This window comes from Lepidochelys kempii, chromosome 10, assembly GCF_965140285.1.
Source record: "Lepidochelys kempii isolate rLepKem1 chromosome 10, rLepKem1.hap1, whole genome shotgun sequence".
NCBI lineage: Eukaryota > Metazoa > Chordata > Testudines > Cheloniidae > Lepidochelys > Lepidochelys kempii.
Genome location: NC_136389.1, coordinates 37,003,998 through 37,025,737, shown reverse-complemented (window position 1 = coordinate 37,025,737; position 21,740 = coordinate 37,003,998). Strand labels below are relative to the sequence as shown.

General features: G+C 51.6%; 1 protein-coding gene across 9 annotated transcripts in view; it reads right to left on the bottom strand.

Moving 5' to 3' along the window:
• Positions 1-788: 788 nt before the first annotated feature.
• Positions 789-21,740, bottom strand: part of LOC140918455 (ankyrin repeat and fibronectin type-III domain-containing protein 1) — a 574,998-nt gene continuing 554,046 nt past the window's right edge. For 7 of the 9 annotated variants that reach the window (XM_073362896.1, XM_073362893.1, XM_073362897.1 and 4 more), the window contains 13 exons: positions 19,801-19,891; positions 17,582-17,689; positions 16,580-16,679; positions 15,791-15,923; positions 14,330-14,449; positions 12,728-12,943; positions 11,715-11,881; positions 11,080-11,230; positions 9,978-10,146; positions 8,382-8,548; positions 6,996-7,206; positions 4,951-5,606; positions 789-1,971 (listed from right to left, as the gene is read on the bottom strand). In XM_073362896.1, the coding sequence (XP_073218997.1) occupies positions 1,684-1,971; positions 4,951-5,606; positions 6,996-7,206; positions 8,382-8,548; positions 9,978-10,146; positions 11,080-11,230; positions 11,715-11,881; positions 12,728-12,943; positions 14,330-14,449; positions 15,791-15,923; positions 16,580-16,679; positions 17,582-17,689; positions 19,801-19,891 (2,577 nt within the window). In that variant the 3' untranslated portion in view covers positions 789-1,683. The remainder of the gene's footprint in view (positions 1,972-4,950; positions 5,607-6,995; positions 7,207-8,381; positions 8,549-9,977; positions 10,147-11,079; positions 11,231-11,714; positions 11,882-12,727; positions 12,944-14,329; positions 14,450-15,790; positions 15,924-16,579; positions 16,680-17,581; positions 17,690-19,800; positions 19,892-21,740) is intronic. The other 2 variants (XM_073362895.2, XM_073362898.2) reach the window with 2 other exon arrangements.

Below are 21,740 nucleotides of genomic sequence, written 5' to 3'. Positions count from 1 at the left end.
TTAGGGATCTGAGGCAAAAATTGGAGATTGGTCCTTCTTTGAGCAAGGGGTTGGACTAGATGACCTCCTGAGGTCCCTTCCAACCCTGATATTCTATGATTCTATGATGTTTGGTGGTGAAGGGCTTGCATTGCGATGTACTGCTAATCTTCCTGTATGAAGTACTGTTGGCTTTATCCAACAAAGCTATTCAAAAGAACATTTAAACAGAGATGGCAGCAGCTAGCCCTCAGAACGGCTGCATGTATAACCATTAAGGCACCAATCCTGAAATGTGGGGTGATGCCTGTGTCTACATGGAGCCCAATGGGGCATTACAGGATCTGTGCCTAACCTAGGGGAAAACAGAGAGGGGAAGACAGGGGCACTGTCAAGATAGAAATCATACCATCCTTATCCTGTTACTAATTACACCTTTGATTACTGCAAACAAATAGTTTTAACATCTAACTTACTGTTCACCCTTTAGGTTCTGTTTTCCCGTTGCTGTCACTCAGCTTGGGCCATGAAACTAGATTAATCAGTTTCACTGTAAGTTTACAATCCTTTTCATTCTCTGATCCTCCAGCCCTACCACAATGCTCTTGTGTGTGGGTTTCCACTGGTTCAGACAATGGTTTAATTCCCCTGCCAAACCTCCTTCCACGGAATTACGGAACACAGTGTCCTTTTAAACAGTCTGCAGGCTGTGGGAAGTCCAGAGTTTAACTTCAGAACCTCATCCCAGTAACATAGGCTATGAAAATGTGCACTATGCATCAGGCCAAGAGAAGTAAAAATGTGATACATTCTCAGCAACACAGCCATTTTTACTATGGACCACAGGAATTCAAAAAAACAACCTTAGTTAACAAGAGACCTAGTTGCTAACAAAACATCATGCTATTGGAGATATAAGAGAGGCCAATCACAATCACCAGAATAAAACGGTAACCAAAAGAAAGAAAACCCAACAGCACTGCTAAATGCACTGTGGGAAATTCTCTGTAGCAAACCTATAGTGGTAACATCAGTGAGTGTGAATGCGTGTGTGTGTGCACATGTGTGTGGGATGTCCTTTTGCCTTTAAAACAAGTAAAAAGGATGTCCGGCTTTCACACAGCTCTCACATCTCTTACACTTTTTTTTTTAAGGAGAAAAAATCAGTTTGTTCCAAGAACTGTGTGCAATAACGTGTTTCTCCAGGTATAGAAACAAGGACAGTTAACAAAACAATCTTCTCTGCAACACCTTTGCAAGCCACCTCCTTCCTCCATCTACACTCTCCGCGCTGCCTGGAAATCTCTGGCTTGTCCTTCAATAAATCCCCAACTTAGATTGTCAGGGGGAGGAGGAGAATTATGTATTGCTGCTGCTGCCTTTTTGTGATTTTTTTCTACTCACCCTTCCTCCCTCCCCCCAAAATATTGACTTTCAAAAGTCCCATTCCAGCTACTGCTCCCCCCGGAGGCTGTGAGGTCTCCTGTGCTCCACCCTCATCTCTTGCAGTCATAAAAACCAGGTTTTGATGTGTCTTTGGTTAAAAAACCCCACAAACAAGTAATACATAGCCCAGTGTGATCCTATTCCACCCTGGGGATGTCTAATGAGAGGGTATCTGAGTAGGAAGGAAGCATTGGAGACGAGCTGTTTGCTCAGTGGAAGTTGAGGTTCCTCTAGTTTACCCTGTCCATTCCCCTCCTCTCATACTGTGGTCGCTGGCCCGTACTGGAACAAAAGAGGGGATGTCTCTTTGATTCGGACATAGAACCGCCCCTCAGGCCAGGCATTGTGGAGAGAGAGGGGTAAGAAGTCATCGGGCAGCCACTGCTCGGTGTCGTCTGACACGAACACTAGTCCAAAGTGATCCAGCTGATCCTCGCTGTAGCAGAAGGCGTCTACATTGCCCAGCACATTCCGGGAGACCTCATTCATCTCCAGCACCACCAGCTTCACCACCTCTTCTGCCGACATCTTAGTGGTGATGTGCAGCTGCGGAAAGACAGGGGCAGAGAGACAGATGGTCAGCAGGGAATAAGAGAACCGGAAGGTGTCACAAGCCTGCAGGCATGAACCAATGCATCCTGGGCAGATCCCTTGCAAGTGAAAGGACTTAGGGACCTAGCCCCAATCCTGCAAACGCTTGCACACAATGTGAAGCATGTGCAGGATTAGGGCCCTAGCTGGGGGCTAATTCTGTCCTTCTTGTCCTTGAGACAGTCTGATGGGGACTGCCCTCTGAATTTTAGATCACTGACAAGCAGCTAACCTCCTCTCAGCTTGGGGCTGTCAACTACGGTCTACACTGCGAGCTGGAGGTGTCATGACCAGCTCGAGGAGACATGCCCATGCTAGCTCTGGTCCAGCTAGTGCGCTAAGCACTGAGGGTAGCCATGGCAGCAAGAGCAGCAGGGGGGGCTAGCCACCTCCAGTACATACTCACTGTCTTGGATGGCGATGGACTCGGGGCAGCTCTAGCCTCTCCCACTTCGGGGGGCGACCCTCTACTGTTAGTGCACCAGCTGGATCAGAGTTAGTGTGAGTATGTCGCCTTGTGCTGGACATGACCTCTCCAGCTCCAAGTGCAGACCTACCCTGTCAGAGGCACAGGCTGGTCCCGAGGGTTTGAAGCAGGCAGCTCTTCCCATCAGCACGGGGGCGCCAAGCTCCCGTTTCCCTTGGCACACTCATGAGAGCTACGTGCAACACCCTGCAGTGTGGTGCGGTGCAGCTCCTCAGCCAGCCTGTGGGGCTAAGCCGCCTTGCAGCAGCTGAGCACCCAGCCCTGTGTTTTTAGCCTGGCATCCTTGGGGACAGCAGAAAATGCTTTAAAGCAGGCGCGTCCTGCCTTTGCAGCACCAAAAGCCAGGCAACTGGACAGACCCCAAGGGGCAGGCTCAGTTTGCACAGAAAGTCATGGTCACTTTGAAAAGGAAAAATAAACTCAAAGAGTCACATTATCCTCTGCTTGTAACTCCCTGCTAGATAAATAGAGAGCACTCCTTATCTGCACTCCCTCGAGGGCCAGAAAAACCTGTAGACGTCAGTGCTGTCCTTCTCTGCAGTTACAAGGGCAGGAGCGGCAGAGGCTGCTCTGTCAGACCCGTCACTTTCCCAGAAGAGTGAAAGAGATACTTTCAAAGGGAAAGAGGCTCCATGTCTTGAAGGGAGGAAGGGAGCCCACGCCAGAGAAGGGCCAGTGCGAGGGACAGAACACAGCCCTTCCCTGCTCAGACTTGGGAGAGATGCCGGAGAGAAGACTGAGGCTGAAGGAGTGGAGTAAGCCTGTGCTCGGGAGGGCAGAAGGGTACGGCAGGCTGAAGTCAGTTGATGGAGAAAGCTAGGAAGGGTCATTTGGAGCGGGATTCATAGATGGGGAGGAAACTGTCCTTACAGTGAAGGGAGAGTGGTCCCACTTCCGTGAGCAAGAGCAGCCTAGTTGCCAACTTCTTCAGAGTAAGAGAGGAGAGGACCCTTCTTCCTTCTCCCCACACAGGGGCCCCCTGCTGATTGCACAGCTACTTGGCCCTGGGGGCTGAGGGAAGGGAGGGGCTCGCTACATAGGATCAACTGGGGGAGGGGACGGGACACAGGATAAAGAGCGGGAATACTGCAGAGAGGATACAATGATGTAGGATAAAGAGCGGGAAGGCTGGGGAGGGGACGGTGACCCAGGATAAAGAGCGGGAAGGCTGGGGGAGGGGACGATGACCCAGGATAAAGAGTGGGAAGGCAGGGGGGAGGGGACGGTGACCCAGGATAAAGAGTGGGAAAATTGCGGGGAGGATACAATGACAGGATAAAGAGCAGGAAGGATGGGGGAGGATACAATGATGTAGGATAAAGAGCGGGAATGGTGCGGGAGGATACGATGACGTAGGATAAAGAGCAAGAAGGTTGTGGGAGGATGCAATGACATAGGATAAAGAGCAGGAAGGTTGGGGGAGGATGCGATGACATAGGATAAAGAGCAGGAAGGCTGGGGGAGGGACAGTGATTTAGGATAAAGAGCAGGAACACTGGGGAAGGGACGGTGACCCAGGATAAGCCATGGGATCACTGCAAGGGACATTGACCCAGGATATACTGTGGGAATGGTGACCCAGGAAAACACAGAGTCATAGAATCATAGAATATCAGGGTTGGAAGGGACCTCAGGAGGTCATCGAGTCCAACCCCCTGCTCACAGCAGGACCAATCCCCAACTAAATCATCCCAGCCAGGGCTTTGTCAAGCCTGACCTCAAAAACCTCTAAGGAAGAAGATTCCACCACCCCCCTAGGTAACCCCTTCCAGTGCTTCACCACCCTCCTAGTGAAAATGTTTTTCCTAATATCCAACCTAAACCTCCCCCACTGCAACTTGAGACCATTGCTCCTTGTTCTGTCATGTTGCATTGCATCTGTCGAATTAAACAACTCTCTAGTGGCCCAGAAAGGAGGCCGTGGACTATGGAGTGGTGGAGCATTAGAGGAGGGGAGGGAGGGAGGGAAGATGCATGCCCCTATCGAAATGAGCTCCCTGGACACAGGGTTTCTGCACCGGCCAGTATCTCCATCAACCCCAGCTTCTGGCAAGGCTGCACGCATTGGGAACAGCACAGGCCTGTCTACCTGGCCCTTGCTCCTTAACTCTCCTGCCATCTCTAGCATCAGATCAGCCGCACTGGCACAGGAGAGGTGGGGTACTGCTGCCGACACAGTGGGTGTCAGCTCCTGTCATCTCAGGCTGCTGGGACGTCAGTGGCCATGCTGCACTGTGAAGCAGCTGTGATGGCAGCAGCAAGAGCAGAAAATATTAAGGAGAAAAGCCTCAGTGGGAAGGTTGGACAAAGGCAGTATTCTCAGGCCTACGGGCAAAGAGCCCCCTCATCAAGTGCTCCCCCCCAAGCCCTATTTACATCACCAAAGCTGGGCTTTATTGTTGCTGTTCGCAGCAGACTTTCCTGCTGCCCTGGGAGCACGGTGATACCTTAACGCTGGTCTCGTTGGACAGTCCGGTTTCGTACTGAGGACAGACCCGTAAGGTGGCTGAGCCTGGCTTCTTCCCCCGGTTTGCTATGTATCCTGGCTCTGGTGGCTCCTGGAAGGTGCGAGTCCACTCTGCTGAGCGCGTGCGGAAGACAGGTTCAGAGCTTTCAACAGCCCGGCTGTGCTCAGGGCTGAAAGCTGAGCCAGTCTCCAGCCTGAGCAAGCTGCACTGGCCCGCTGTCCTGGTTTCTGTTGGGGAGCTATCGACGGAGCCAGGACAGGACTTCCTGGCCACCTGGAAGAGGGGCTTGGGGAAATCCAAGCTGCTAGTGCGGACGCAGTAGGCTTGACGCTTCTCTGTGATGCGGAGGAGCTCAATCTGCCGGCTGGGGAGGACAAAGTCGCTGTCATACAGCTCTGGGGGTGGCCGGGGTTCCTCCGGGAGCAGCGGTGGGGCTTTGAGTTCATGGCTCTGCAGGACGTCAGGGGCACTGTCCCGCAAGGTTCGGGCAATTTTTCTGCCACAGCACTCAGGCCCCGAGGAGTAAACCAGGTCCAGCTCCTTGGGGCTTTGGGCCCTGCTGGAATCATAATCGCTGTCTGTAGCCAGGAACACCTCTGACGAGCCCTCCTCATCCGAGATCCCGTGGGAATCTGCTGGGAATGAAAAGGAAGAGTAGGGTCATCATTTCTCTGAGTCAATGCAAAAGGCCAGTGAAGCTGTCTGAGTATGATTTGGAGTCCAGGCAGCAAAAACCAGAAGGCATCACCCCCCTACTTTGTGCCTCTACCTTGGGTAAGTTGATTTAGTCAATGTCTGGCTGCAAAGGTCACAAGTGAGCAAATCTATGAGTCTGAAGGCAAGAAATAGCTTTATCCTCTAGGCTCCTGATTTCCAGCTTTTATTGACATTTACTAGTGAAAGCCTATGGCCAGAATTAAAATCAGAGCCACTAAATATCAGTTTGAACAACCAGAATGTGACATTTACCAGGTGGCTTCAGTCCTCCCCACTGCTGGCATTGTTCCAGCTCCCGGTCCTTTTCCCCTACACTGCACAGCTGGAGATGGATCTGTTCACTCAGCATGAGAGCTGCAGAAAAATGACGCTTTCTGAGCGAACATTCCACCCTCCTCCTTGACTTCTGGTGAACGCCCCCCAGACCATGAAGCCACTGTGTCGGAGTTCTCAAGGCCCACCTTTGACTCCTCCTTCCCAGGGCTGCTCGTTCGCTCATGGGCAGGGCCTACTTAACATGGGGCTCATGGTACTCATTCAGCTATGTAAATGCCACCCTGGCTTTGCAGCTGTCTGCTGCCTCTTGCTTTTCAGAGCCCTATGCACGGAGTCAGAGAAATATGCCAAGCCATCTGAGTGATCTGGAATCTAGCCTACCCCCTGATTCATGAACGCAGCTGTTGGCTATGTTGTGATTCCAGGCAGCCAATTGCGATGTGGGTCTCCAACCCAGCTCCTCAAACCTTTATCACTGGTGATGGTATTGGAGACAGGATGCACCTAGATTTATTTTCCAGATCCCAGGTGGAGTCTGCAGTGCTGTTACTTAGAGGCACCTGTTATGACTTGTGAGCTGAGCCAACTGGGTATGAAAGCTATTGAAATTGTACTTAGATGATCAGCTGCTTGGGGCAGAGCCTATCTTTTTGTGTGTGTGCCTAGCACAATGGAGCTCAGATCCATGAATGAGCCTTCTAGGAACCATAATAATAATAATAAAGGATAATAAAGCATATAGAGCATATGTGGAATAATTAGATACCATCATTACAGAGTCATTTTTCTATTCATAGCCTTAATGCAAGCATCAGATGGGATCTGGGTAGCAAAACCTTCCACTCTAACCTGAAATAGGTTTCCATGAAGGATCGGAGAATGCCAGACCCATTGGACTTTGAAAACTCACCAGTCAGATTTCATTCACAGAATATTTACAGGCAGCTGCAACATTCCCAGTTGTATGATAAAACATGAACTGACTAGGCACCACCTGACTAGGTGCTTCATAACGCGCCAGGATCCCTTACCAGAGTTGAACTTGCGGCTGGTTTCCGGAGATGGGGTAGGTGAGGGGAGGTAGTCCAGGTGCGATGATGTGGACTGTGTTTTCTCCTTCATTGCACTGCTGGATTCACTGAGAAACCAGATGAGAGGTACGCCACAAGACGGCTGCTTGTACCGGGCATGCTGCAAGGCGTCCATCATCCAGCGCATCTCACGCCAGATCTCCTCCATTTGCTGCCAGGGAGAAAGATAAAGAACCCGTTTAAAAAAAATAACAGGTCTCTCCCTGGCCCCAAACAACCACAGGCAAGGTCACACGTCCCTAAATGCTAAAAGACAGAGGATGGCACTGCTGTCTCATGAGTCCCAGAATCCCTTGGACATAACAGCAGGTAGCAATTGTGTAAGGTGTTTCATCTGCTGATCTGAAAGCACTTTGTAAAGGTGGGGTGAGAATTTATCTATACATCTCAGGTACTGAGCTGGCCCCCATGCCAGGCATCTGAGTGCCTCACAATCTTTAGCGTATTGACCCTCACAATGCCCCAGGGGTAGGGCAGGGCTCTTATCCCGGTTGTAGAGGGGAATCAAGGACATCTGTGGCAGACCAGGGAATTGAACCCAGATCTCCCATGAACTAGCCACTGGGCCATGCTTCCTCTCCCCTGTCAAAAGAGGAAACTGCAGCACAGAGTGGTGACGGTGGTCTGGAACCAGGTCAGCGACAGAGTCAGGAACAGAACTCAGCTCTCTTAGCTCCCAGCATGGCGCCCTAAGCACAGCAACGTGCTACCACGCTCACCTAATGGCCTCTGCAAAGCCTGTCCCATTTGCAAGAGTTCCTTGCTCTGACAATGGAAACTCTGGAAGCAAAGGCATGGCGTGCTCTTTGCATTTGCATACCCAGCATGCACTTCCAAAGCCAGTCCCAGCAGGGCAGGTTTCAGGCTATGAGAACAAGTGGGAGACCTGGGCTTGCCATTAGCATTGTTAATGGGAGCATTGCTTCAGAGCAGGGGTGGCTTGACAGAGCACCTGCTGCAGCCACTTCCCCGGCAGACCATCACTGCTAGGTCAGAGAAGCACCGTAAAAGTACCTAGATGCAGGACAGTAGAGCTGATAACTACAGTGGAAATGGCCGAGAGCCTCAAAAGTTTTAAACTCCTAATGCCCATTGATTCCAATGGGAGCTAGGAGCCTAAATACCTTTGAGGTTCTGGGCCTGTGAGCTGTAGATGATGCACAGCTGGCAGAGGGAGATCCATGCCAGATCATACCAACCTAAAGTGGGTAATCTGATGATGGACACGGGACCCTCTGGACAACCCATACAGGGTGAACAGAATGCTGGCATGGCAGCCCAGCCCAGAGCAGGACCCACCCACTGTGCCCCTCTTCTACCACACACCTGTATGTAGTCCTGAACCTGCTGGTGCCTCTGCTTAGCTGTGGAGAGCTCAGCGTCTGAGAAGGCCTCCCTGAGGCTCTGCTGGGAAAGGAGAGACTCAAGCTCCAGGAGCGCGGACACCTGGCAATACTGGCTGATGAACTCTCGGTCATACGTGAAGAAGTGAACTGGAAAAGCAAAAGGCGAGAGGGGAAGGGCATGCGATGGTGGGAGGGGCACTGCGAGGTGGGAATGGCTGATGCTGTGTGAACAGACTGAACCCGGCAGAGATGCATCAAGGACTCCGAGGACAGGACTGCACACACATGAACGTTGAATTCTGCCCAGACCACATGAGGGGAGGGTGTTCTCCATTACTGAGGGTGAAACCCACAGCTGGGGAAAGCAGGACTGAATGAGTATGGACAAAGGCCCATCTTTTGCTATCACCACAGGCTCTGCAACGGTTCCCATGCTGCAGTGCTAGCCCAGGTCCAGGTACTGGATTTAGCATTATTTCAGAGAAGTGACATCCTTTATGGAGGTTGCTGGAACGGGATGGAGGGACTGGCCCTCCTCACAGGTGTATCTGAGCTGTAACAAGGGGCAGCCATTGTTCTCTCCCCCTGGTGGCTGCCCAGAGGAATTCAGAGAGTGCATGACGGGGGGCTGAGCTGGGATACCAGAGAGAGGCAATGTCTGCTGCACCTGCCATTCACTGTCACTGTGCTGCTAGCATCTATCACACTGCTCTCTGAAGAGCTGGGGGGTGAACAAGCTAGTGTGGTTAGCAGTCCAGGCAGCTGGAAAGACCTCACTCAGCAGCACCACCTACAAAAGCAAAAGGCTCGTTCTTGTAAGCCCTGAGTGGACCCAGCAGACTGAGCCATTTCAGTCTGCCCTCATCAGCAAGCTGCGTGGCAAAAGCAGGCTTTGTACCTACAGCAGCTATCCCAGCGCCTTGCTTCTCTGGAGCCACAGTCCTGCTTTCTCCCCTGGAGCCCCTGGCTCCTGCAGACACTACAGGACAATCCCACTTAACAAGGACAACAGCAGACTTTCCCCTTCCACCACACAGGAGAGATCAAGGTGGATCACTGCGACATGGGAGAAGATACCCACCTCTCCATGGGGGTATCAGCACTCCTGTTACCAAGGACAGGCAAGACAATCACAAAGCCCACAACAGTGTGAGTTCCCACCCACTCCCTGGCACCTGAGAAGCTTTGAGAACCCCTTCTGCACATTCTCCTTCCCTGGGGGATCTGCACCCCACCAGACTCTAAAAGCTCCTCTTCCAGGAACTCCAATGGCCCTCTCTAAGGTGGGGTTGCTCCTGGCCTAACTGTGGTGGAGCTCAGCACTGAGGTGACTCTCTAAACCCCTGGAAGGCTAACTCCTCCCAGCTGGCTTTGTTAGGGCAGGGGAACGTGCCCCTAAGGAGGGGGAAGGCACTGCCTATCACTGCAGGGCCCAAAGGCTTGTGAAGGGGAAGGAAGGCAGGAGAAGGGCAAGATGGAGGTGTTCTGGAGCAGTACTGTGCAGGTCACATTCAGATCCAAGATTAGAGGACACAGGAGGCAGGGATGGTTGGGCTTCCTCTGTTGACATTCTCACCTAGCTCAAAGATCTGGAGAGGCAGCGTGAGGAAGCCAGAGCGAGGGGTGTATGGGCTGTTCTGGCCCGGGGCAGTGCAGACGTCATCAGATGGAGGAAGCAGCAGGAGAAAGGAGACTTGTCCCCCGAAGTCTAGCACCTCCTGACTGTACAGACGGAAATCTTTAGCCTGCAGCATTCAAAGAGAAAAGCAGGAACAATGCGTTATTTCCACCAGTGTAACCAGAGCAGTGCAAAATCATCACCCCTCTTCGTCTTAGACAGAAATGTCCCAAAGCATGGCTGATGGCAGAGCGCTCCCCTGCCCACTGAGCATGCTTTGAATGTCACCACTTCCCATATGACAAAGGCTCCCAACGGACCTCCCCATTGGGGAGATAATTGGCATCCATCATTTACTCCCCAGGTGCCAGGCTCCATTGCTTTGTTATGCTGTACTACCATCCCAAATCCTCTTTGTTCTGGGATAGCTTGGACACCTCACCTCCTCCGATAGCCTCTATGCTGCTTCTTTAGACTTCTTTAGAGCAAAATCCAAGAGAGAGAGAGACCCTCCACCCACCTCGGCAGTGACCTCAGCCCCAATCCAGCAAGGTATTTATGCATGTACCTAATGTTAAGCATTAGGATGCTCACCTGCCTATGGACCTTGCTGAATCAGGACCCTGGGTTGAAATTGAATGGAGGAAAAGGGATCAGTTCTCAGTGTGCCCCAGTGAGTCCAGCTCCTACCAGAGGTTAGCTGGAAGAGGGGTCCCATCACTGCAGTGACCTGAAACAAGTCGCCTCAGGCAGAGCCAGGTGCTACTGCCAATCAAAACACAACTGTTTTGTTTTGGGCCCAAGGGCAGTTACTGAGGAGGTGCCGAACTCGGAGAGCAGCTCCCAGCTCTGCCTCTGGGGCAGGGACAGAGACATGCTTGTAGCCCCACAAACTCAATTCAGTTTGTGGGGCAAGGGAATACAATGAACACTTTAACCACAAAGGGGCCAGTCCCGCCTCCAGAGGCTGAGACAGCTGGTTTGCCACGGCACAAGCCAGCAGGCTGTGTGGACCACAGCTCCCGCCATTCCTCCCACACCCCTCAGCTCCCACTTTTACCTCTTGCAGGGGGATGTTTACCAGGTTCACTAGCTCCTTAATGGCCCCTTGGAGCTCCTGATACAAGGGGTTCTGGGAAGTCTCAAACTCTGGCTCGGTGGGACTTGGCTCCTCCAAATTGGCCAGGTTCTGTAGCCACTCCCACTCCTCCCTGGAGAACAAGAGACAATCACAGAGAGAAACCAGAGACTTGCCATCGTTCAGGACTGTCCACAGCCACGTGTCAGTGAGCATGCATTAGCAGGTATGTACTGTGAACCATGGCATTCATCCCTGAAATGCAGCCTAAGCTTCACCTTCCTTCAGGGAGGCATCTAAACGGTAGCCAGCAGCTCCTCATAACAGTCTCCTAGCTGGTGAAAGAGCAAGAGGGAAGAGCACAGTGCCTTGGTTTAAATCTTGACTACAGAGGATAGCACTGGGTCATGGTTTAATTATAGCTCACAGAGCAGCTGGTGCCTTGGATGTCCCAGGCAGCCATGGACTGGGTTTGGAGCAGAATGTAAAGCTAACGGCAGGGATGACAGTGTGGGAGAGGCAGGCAGCAAAGGTGGGATTTTGGGGTCTGGATTCGAGAAATGATCTTGGCTGGCCAAGCTAAGCCACTCAGGACTTCAGCTGCTGTGCATGCCCACCTGGAGATGTTGGGATTGGTCCGAATTTTCACATGGCAAAGGATGTTGGGTAACTCTTCAGGCACCAGCACTCGGATCTGGTCTACTGCACTGCAGAGCTTCAGATAGCCCAGGTAGAGGCCTGGGACGAGGGCTTGGCTGCTTCTCTGGTGGTAAGCCAGTTTGTCCTGAGGAGGAAGAAGAGGTCAACATAAAGCATCTCACATGGCAGGACTCTCCCTCACACTCTTCCTCTCTACCTCTACACACAATCTGCAGACAGACAATGGCAGAACTGGGGCTGTCAGGGGTAGCTCTGGGGAAACTTGCCCTTTCGGAGTCCTAGGCAGAGGGGTGAACAGACCTGGATAAATTAAGAACCAAACCAGGCCTCAGCCTCACACTGAACCGCGTGTGCAGTTTGAATGAGTTCTGTTCAGTCATTTCATCTGCACTTCCAGTCTTCAGCCAGGACCGGCGCCCCAACAGCAGAGAACTAGAAGGACTGGCAACCACACAAAAGAGCCTGTTGTCAGATTGCCAGCCCCATGTTGCAATCCCCTGAGATTCGAGAGCCTCACAACCAAACTTTTTGTGGTTTGCCTGCTGCTAATCCTAGCTGGCACTGACAGTGGCTTTGTGTCAGCTGCCTCAAGAGCCCCTTGTACAGGTGCTTGAGGAGATCTTGTTGAGACAGACACATGTCTGAAGGGAAGAGAAAGGAGAGAGGCTGCAGTACGAGAATCAGAGGGTGCAAAGACAAAGGTAAGGCCAGGCCATCAGGGAAGGGGAAATTCTTTGCAGAGGTTTGCTAACAGGCTGGGGAAAGAAACAGACCAGGGAAGCAAAAGGAGTAACTGGTATAAAAAAAAGGTAAACAAGTATTTGGAGAACTAAGTACCACATTGAGGGGACTTGCCACAGACTGCTCAGGAGATGCAGAGCCCAGTTCGGCTCCTGAGCCTTATTTTCCTAAAACTTTCCATGATTCCTTTCCCCCCTTCCAAGCCCTCCTTTGGCATGAGAATGGCCACCTGCATTGTTATCAGCAGCATATCCAGAGAGGTGGGCTCTTCTGGAGAGGAGATGGACTTGCGGCTTGTCTGCAGCTTGGAGAGTGGGACCCAGCGGACGCTCTCAAAGGTCTGGTTGGTTTTCACCTCCTTCAGTGTCACTATCAAGATGTTGCCCTGCTTGTCTTTGATTGGCTCAAAGAAGACCTGTCCCAGGTCCTGGATTCCTAGCAGCCCCTTCATAGACATAGACATAGATAGGAGACTTGTTATGGGGCAGCACTGACTGACCTGGCTCTGCAGGAAGCTAGCCACTCCATATCCTGAGAGGAGGCTGTTTCTGTGACTGGGGAGGGGGCTGGAGTGGTGGGTTATGAAGGGCATGGGCATCCTTTGTCTATGTAGTCTTGGCCGGGGCATGCATGGGGGACCCTCTTCATATACCACCCTACACCCCTCAGCTGCAGCATTTAGCCTGGCAGACTTGGAGAGGACAAAGAAAGCGATAGTGGTCCAGGGCACTGGTAAGACTGGTGGGCTAAAACCCGGGATTATCATTAGGGCCCTACCAAATTCACGGTCCATTTCATGGTCATAGGCTTTAAAAAATCATAAGTTTCATGATTTCAGCTATTTAAATCTGAAATTTCTCGGTGTTGTAATTTTAGAGGTCCTGACCCAAAAAGGAGTTGTGGGAGGGTGGGGGTCACAAGGTTATTATAGTGTGGGTTGTGGTACTGATACCCTTACTTCTGCACTGCGGCTGGCGGCGGCACTGCCTTCAGAGCTGGGCAGCTGGAGAGCGGCGGCTGCAGGCCGGAAGTCCAGCTCTGAAGGCAGAGCCGCCGCCAGCAGCAGCGCAGAAGTAAGGATGGCCTGGTATGGTACTGCCACCCTTACTTCTCTGCCGCTGCCCACAGAGCTGGGCCCTCAGACAGCAGCTGCCCAGCTCTGAAGGCAGCAGCGCAGAAGTAAGGGTGGCAGTACCATACCAGGCCATCCTTACTTCTGCACTGCTGCTGGCGGCGGCTCTGCCTTCAGAGCTGAGCTCCCGGCCTGCAGCCACCGCTCTCCCGCCTCCGAGCTTTGAAGGCAGCACAGAAGTAAGAGTGGCAATACCACAACCTCCCTAAAATAACCTTGTGACACCCCTGCAACTCCCTTTTGGGTCAGGACCCCCAGTTTGAGAAATGCTGGTCTCCCCGGTGAAATCTGTATAATATAGGGTAAAAGCACACAAAAGACTAAATTTCACCAGGGAAGACCCGATTCCATGGTCTGTGATGGGTTTTTCATGGCAGTGAATTTGGTAGGGCCCTAGTTATCATCCAACTTGGATCTCCCAAAACTTGGATCACCCAACTTGGATCTCCCTAGTTATCATCCAAATTGGATCTCCTAGTCTATCACACACTAGGTCCTTATGTTCTGCCAAGTAGGGTAGGGAGTGACTGGGTGTGTCTCACGGCATCACGTCCATGTAATACTGCAGTAGGATTCCCAGGTCGGAATGTCCCCCTGCTGACATTACTGGATTGGTACAGCGAGCCTGTCTCGATAAGAGATGCCCCACACAGCGGGGCTGTTGGGCCAACTGCTTCTTTCTCATGCACCTCCTCCCACCTGCATTTGTGAGATGGCCAGCAGCATCTTGAAGCGCGTCTGCAGGACACAGGAGCAGGATGACTGGGAGACGGTGAGACACTGACGCAGCCACAAGATCTCATCCCACATGCAAGCAACCTGCAGTGTATGGAGCAGAGCCATCAACAACACACCCCCACCTAGGATTTTATAACACGCCTGTCACCCAAGAGACCTGTTCAACCCCCAGTAATGTCAGCACAGCTCAGAGACGAGGGACAGCTACACAGTACAGGAGCAAAAATAAAACACTGGATTTGTGTAGGTCCTACATAAATTTTGTCCGTGCATTTTAACATCTCTGCAATTGAGGCCTTTTTAAACCTACATCTGGGACATCCCAGAGGGTGCTCCTCAGCAGATTAGAACCATTTTAAGATATGGGAGATCAAATGCTGGTCTTGAACTACTTGGCAGCGTCCCTTTCCACCACTTCAGTGCTGCCTCCGGAACACGCTGCACTACAGTGGTATCCTGTATGCCTAGTTCTGCATGAGCCTACGGAAGTGACAACGCTGGTCCTTCAACGCTGCTGCTGCAGCAAAAGGCAGCAGTGACACTGTCAAACACAAGGCTGCTGACAAAGAGGCAGAATATCCCTTCAGAGAAAGATGGTACAAATCTGCAGCAGCATAGATGGGTGGCACACAATGGGCAAACACAAGCGGGGTTCTATGTGGGCCACTGCAAGCGGATATGTTGTGTTTCTTCTCCATTAAAGGCTTCAGGCATGTCGTCAGTGCTTGGGCTGTGTGGAAGCATCTTCCAGGAGGTTTCTCCATTAGTACAGAAAATGGGACGAGCTACAGTCCTGGAACAGTCACCCCAACTGGTGTCAGTGGCTGCCAATTGGAGGTTGGCACTAGTCATACAGCTTGATTCATGCTGGCTCTGCCAGTGTCTCACTGCAATGAGCTCTCTATGGTATTCTATAGCCATGCTGTGTTGAACACATGAGGGTAGCATCACAGAGAAATGTCCAGAGACAACATCGGGAAGCCCAGGAGCTGCAGTGGTCTGAATGTGCAGTGGTCTGAATCCTTGGTGTAAGTCACAGAAGTAGCACCCACTAATTTCATCCACCTAGGCTGCCTCTGACATGGTGCAACTGTTCTCAATCCAGCTAAACCTCAGCCCTCAGGACAAACCCAGATCCAGTTAGCTGAGGGTGAAAGAACTGCAGAAGTAAATCATTATGGGGCTACTACATCTACTCAGCAATAGAAATGGAACAAGGCTGGCTTCAGACACTGGTGGGTAAAATCTGAGTCTTTCCTTGATCTTGTTAAAAGAATCCTGCAGCAAAGCACTTAACTGGATGGTGTACTGCCCTGAGCCCTAATTTCACCAGTGCCTCAACAGTGGCGGCATAGGAAAGGTGGCCTGCAATCACATGTGCTAAGGCCATAGCATGCAGGACAGAGCAGCCACATGTGTTACCTTGGTGAACCAAAGGAAGTCCTGCATGAGTAGGCAGGAGTAGGTGTCATCTATCTCCACCACAGGGATCTGATCCTCATGTGTCACCAGGATGTTGTCATCTTTGTAGAAGATGGAGGTGAGATACAGGCCCCTGTGGTGAGAAAGGAGATAGATTTTGGGAGAAAGCCCGTTATTGCTGCGGGGTAGGTTAGTTTCCAAAGGTGTCTTTCTCCCAGAGTGCACAGGGGAGCCTAGAAGCAGGGACTTCGAGATGCAGAAAAACAGGGAAAGCAGGTGTGTGTAAGAGCAAGGGGAAAGATTTCCTAAATAACTGTTTTCTGCAGCCCCTCAGAGGTCCACTGTCCCCGGTGCTGATGCAAGCCAGTGGCCAGCTCCCCTTGCTGACTGGCTCATCCCTGAGGACGAGCCCATCTCCTTCAAGAGCAGAAACAGCTTTTGCTATTGAAGCCCAGATTTTTCATTAAGTTTTGCTTTTGTTTTTATCACATGCAGGAAGCCAAGTCCAGGCCGCTTTACACCATGACAGCATGGTATGAGTCTACGATGGGAGACATGCTCCCAGATATTAGAACATAAGAGCGGCCATACTAGGTCAGACCAATGGTCCATCTAGCCCAGCACTTCGTCATTGACAGTGTCCAGTGCCAGATGCTTCAGCTGGAGTGAACAGAACCAGGCAATTTATTGAGTCATCCATTCGCTGTCATTCAGTCCCAGCTTCTGGCAGGCAGAGGCCTAGGGACACCCTGAGCAGAGGGTCGCCCCTGCCATTTCACCCACACTTACCTTTTCAGAGTCTTTAAGAACTTGCTGCCAGGGTGGAAAAGGTGCTTCAGGCTTTTGGAGACCGAGTGCTTCCTGCTCTGTGTCTGGTTCTTGCAGGACTCTGGAGAACAAGGCAGCATAGAGAACAGTAAATCGGGTTGTGGGGGTGCTATTTGTACAGTGCCCACCACCACAGCATGCTGACCCTGGAAATGCTTAGTACCAGTGAATGGTGCTGGGGTGACAGTTCTGTCTTTAATCAGAGACCAGGTATATGGTACATGGGTGATGCAAGCTTCCCCACATGGATCCAGGGCTGGGTTTGACCCAGTGACCTGTAGGTGAAAGGCTCTACAGCCTGATACCAGCCCCACTTCTCTGCTAACTTGCTACATGCTTGTGAGATTTCTGCAGTTCCAGAACTGGGAGCAGAAATGCAGAGGTACAATGAGAAAGGCTGTTCTGGAAGCCAGCAATATTAGTGATCTCAAAGGAGCCTCCGTGACACACCAGGACTGGGGTGCAGATCTCAGTCACCCCAGAGCCTCTGGATGTTCCTCACCATTAAAGAGAAGCTGGTTACAATCTCCTCCCTCATGCTTTCCCTGGCTGCCTCCTTCATGTCTTTTCAGACAGGACACTGGCAATGGCTTTGTCTCCCCATTTCCTCTGACCCTGCTGATACCAGCAGTGTACCAGGATTCCCAGTAGCTCCCTCTGCTAAGAAGCAATGCAAGTGGAGGGGGGCAGGCCCACCCCAAAGCCATCTAACGTCTTCTGAAGGGGCACCACCCCACCAAGAACAGTACTTTAATGTGCAAAGGAACATGCTGTAGGGAGGGACAAGCTGTACTGATTCTAGTGTTAAAACTCAGCTACCAGAACTATCCCTCTTGTCGCCTATCTAGTCTAATTTCATCCCTCGGAGCAACTCCTCCTAGCTAGTAGGGGTTGGCTCACATGCTATCCTAGCCTGTGCTGTAGAAACTGTGAGCTTTGCTCAGCCTGCAGACCCGGACTCACCATGGCAGACACAATGCTGGTGCACAGTCTTCACCTGGCTGAGAAGGTGATCTAAGGCTTCGGCTTGTCCCCTGCGCCTTGGTGCTCTCCCATCATATTCCCGCCAGTCTATGGGGAAAGAGGGTGACTATTACCCCAGTGTAGGTTTGACCAGTGCTGAAGCTGCCTCAGGCTGATGGAGCCTCAGCTACCCTCTTTCAGCCTCACAGCTAACATTCAGGAACAGCTGTTTCCTTCTATTTTCTACCCCACCCTCCAATGTCAGGTCTCCATGAAGTCACAGCATGCTACATGGTTCTTTACCTCATAGCTGCCCCATCTGCCCACTCCATAGGCAGGAGCAAACTACTGTAGCCAAGTCATGGGATAGGGGTCTATGGAGCCTGTGAGAAAGCCTTCTTTGTCTTCTTTTCTCTTGCCCACAGGCCTCTCATGGCTACGCTTTCCCGAGATGGATGGGATGAAATGAGCAACCCTTGGAGCTCAGTTAGTGACACTAGCTGGGAGGCATTGCTGCCTAGAGAAAAACAGAAGTCACCAGGGTGGCTCACTGGGCAGGAGAAACTACATGCCTTGCATGGGATACTGGGCCAGATCCCCAGAGGATGCAAATGGATGCAGCCCTGTTATCTTCACTGGAGCCGTGCACATTGACACTCGCGGAGGATCAGGACCAATATTTTGTGAAGCTACAGAGTACAGAAGAGGGGAGCCAAGATTCAGCGGAAAAATAACACAGATGTTCCTTTCTCTTATGAGCCCATTTTGTGGGAGCCCATTTTGTGACAGCCATGCAAAACCTGCCCTGTCCCATGGCAGCAAGTAGGCTTTAGAGACTGATCTTGGGTCATTCTTCAGAGACAGCACAGATCTTTCTTTCGCTCTCCATCTCGCCCTGTCTCTCTCTCTCTCTCTGGATCAGTTCAGATTTTGGAGAGACACTGGCCATGGTTAGCACCTGCATGCCACACACCCACCCAACAGTAACTGTGAGTGGTCAGACGTTAACAGCTGTGGCCAGGAGAAGGAGATGACAAATCAAGGTAAAGAACAAGGTCGTGTCTGCTGCTGCTCTTGACTGTTTGTTTAAAAATCTTTCCAGTGTCTTCCTCCAGGACTCCCCTGGAGCTGAAGCTTCCTCAGACCAGTCAGTGCTGAGAGCACAATGCACCTAGACAAATAAATAAATAATCCCTTTGGCCAGCTCCAGCTGGTTATGAGGTGGCAGAGCTACTGAGCGAGGGGGAATCAGGGCTGACTGGTCTTTTACATTAGCTGTACCTTAAATTGGTTTAAACCCCCCTGTCTGGCACACTGCTGTTTTCCATGGAAAGTTCAGCTCTGTTAACTTTGGCTGGGATTTGGCACTATTTTTAGGAGCTTTAAAAACACCCAGGGAGGTGCCTGGCTATATTACATTGGGAACGCGAGGGATTTGTATACAGGGGAGTAATATTAAAGAAGATAAAAATAAACCAGTAGTCTGTTTAACTTCAACTCCATTTATACATACCTGCTATATCAATATGCACACATATAATGCAAATACACGCACACACACGCACAGCCTGATTCTCATTATGCTAAGGCAGCTTTACACTGGTCCTGCACTGTAAAGAGGCTTTAAAGTGAGTCTAAATGTAATTTATATTCACTGCCAGAACAGCGTACAGCCATTTCAGTGTAAATGGTAATCAGATGCACTATCTGTACTATTTATACCTATTACTGTACATGTATACACCCATTATTATACACACATAGCAGAATGGAGATCCATTTATTATTTATATATATGTTCTATATACAGAGCTACATCTAGTTTTATATATAGATCAACACATACACACATTATACATCTACATCCAAATCTCTCTATATTATTATACACATAGATCTAAAACTGGATCTAGATCTCTACATTATTTCCATTACACATACATCTCGAGATCTAGAAGTAGATAGATATCTAGATTCTACTTTTCATTCACCATAAAGCTGCTTTACACTGCTTGGAAAGTGTAAAGGGGCCTTAAAGTGAGTAGAAGTCATTTGCTCCCACTTTCAGGCACCCTTTGCCTGCCAGAGTGGTGCAAAGTGGCCTCTTGCTATAAATGGGAGTCAGGCCTGTAACATCCACAACCACCCAGAAGTCCAAACCAGTTCACACGAGGCAAGCAGCAGCTCCCATATCCACAGTCCCCCATGCTCGTACTTACTGGAGGGGATAGCAAAAGTTGGCACTGAGGCTTGTGGGGGTCCCCAGCCCTTCATGTTGTAGGCCGACACCTGGACGTAGTAGGCTGTGCCCTGCAGGGGATGGGGAAGTAAGCGGCAATAAATATGACTGGAAAGTCTCAGACTCATAGCATCCCATTGCTCCCAGCACGTGTAAGGGAGTAGGGTTCCCTGCAGCCTTCCTTCCCCTGGAGCAGGGGTGGCCAACCTGTGGCTACGGAGCAGCATGCGGCTCTTCAGCATGCGGCTCCTTGCATAGGCACTGACTCTGGGGCTAGAACTACAGATGCCAACTTTCCAGTTTGCCAGGGGGTGCTCACTGGTCAACCCCCTGTTCTGCTCCAGGCCCTGCCCCCGCTACACCCCTTCCCCCAAGACCCCTGCCCCTTCCCCCAAGCCTGCCATGCCGTCATTCCTCCCCCTCCCCCACAGTGCCTCCTGCCATGCGAAACAGCTGATTGTGGCAGGCAGGAGGTGCTGACTGGTGGGGCTGCTGGCGGGTGGGAGGCACTGGGGGCTGGAGGGTGGGAGCTGATGGCGGGGCTGGTGATGTATTACTGTGCCTCTTTGGCAATGTATATTGGTAAATTCTGGCTCCTTCTCAGGCTCAGGTTGGCCACCCCTGCCCTGGAGCGTCTCCATGGCATTATCCACCCCCTCCTCCTGCTACACAGAGGAGAGTGCCGCAAGCTGGGAGGTGAGGGGCCAAATGAACGACGTAGCCTGCCGTCATCCGTGCTCATGCAGAAGCAGCTGCAGAACTGACAGTGACCTACAGCTCAAGCCATGCGTTTGTGGATTGAGAGCTTTTGGGTTTTTTGGGAGATGGATGGATGGACCAAAGCTTTCAGTGCTCATGAAACAAACAGTGGTGGCTCTGGTTAGAGCTAGGCACAGTGGGCCCGATTTTAGGTGCCTAAAGATGCAGATAGGCACCTTGTGGGATTTTCCAAAGCCCCTAATCACCTTTGGCCCACTGTGTTAATGACCTTCCACTATGACCTGCAACATCCCACTGCTATTGCAGCTCCATCCACCCTGACTCACAGCACTGCCTCCCTTTCTAGTCCTACACTGCCCTGCAGCTCTGCTGAGGACTTTCCCATTACTACCTACAATACCCCTTCCTTCCTCCTGTCCGGGTCCACACACAGCTCTGACAATGCATTTTGATCCTGATCCAGCTCTTTAGTCCTGCACCTCTCACACAGCTCATTTAATCACACTCAATCTTTCCCTGCAGCACCCCCACTATCCCAACCCAGAGCCCCCATCTGACTCTGCTAAGGCACCAGCTGATCTGCAGCTTCCCTTGCTACTCAAGCCTAGGAGCTGTATGGAGCAGAGATGATCAATTATGCCAGACTGTGAGTGATGTAGGGTACGTCTACACTTGCAGCGGAGTGTAGAGTACAGGCACCAGCTAGCACGGGTGTAAACAGTACATGGTGAGGCACGGCTTAGGTGAGAAGAGTAGAGCGCCCTATGCACCTGAATGCTAGGATATGTACCCTACAGGCTCTCCACATGCCCAAGCAATGCCTCCTCTGCCACACTTCTATTTTTAGCAGTGCAGTGTCCCACGGCTTCCCCAGCTGCCAGAGCCCTTCCCCGCAGCCACCCCAGCCACCGGAGCCCTTCCCCGTGGCCTCCTCAGCCACCAGAGCTCTTCCCTGCGGCCTCCTCAGCAACCAGAGCCCTTCCCAGCAACCAGAGCCCTTCCCCGCAGCCACCCCAGCCACCGGAGCCCTTCCCTGCAGCCTCCCCAGCCACCAGAGCCCTTCTCTGTGGCCTCCCCAGCAACCAGAGCCCTTCCCAGCAACCAGAGCCCTTCCCCGCAGCCACCCCAGCCACCGGAGCCCTTCCCCGCGGCCTCCTCAGCCACCAGAGCCCTTCTCTGTGGCCTCCCCAGCAACCAGAG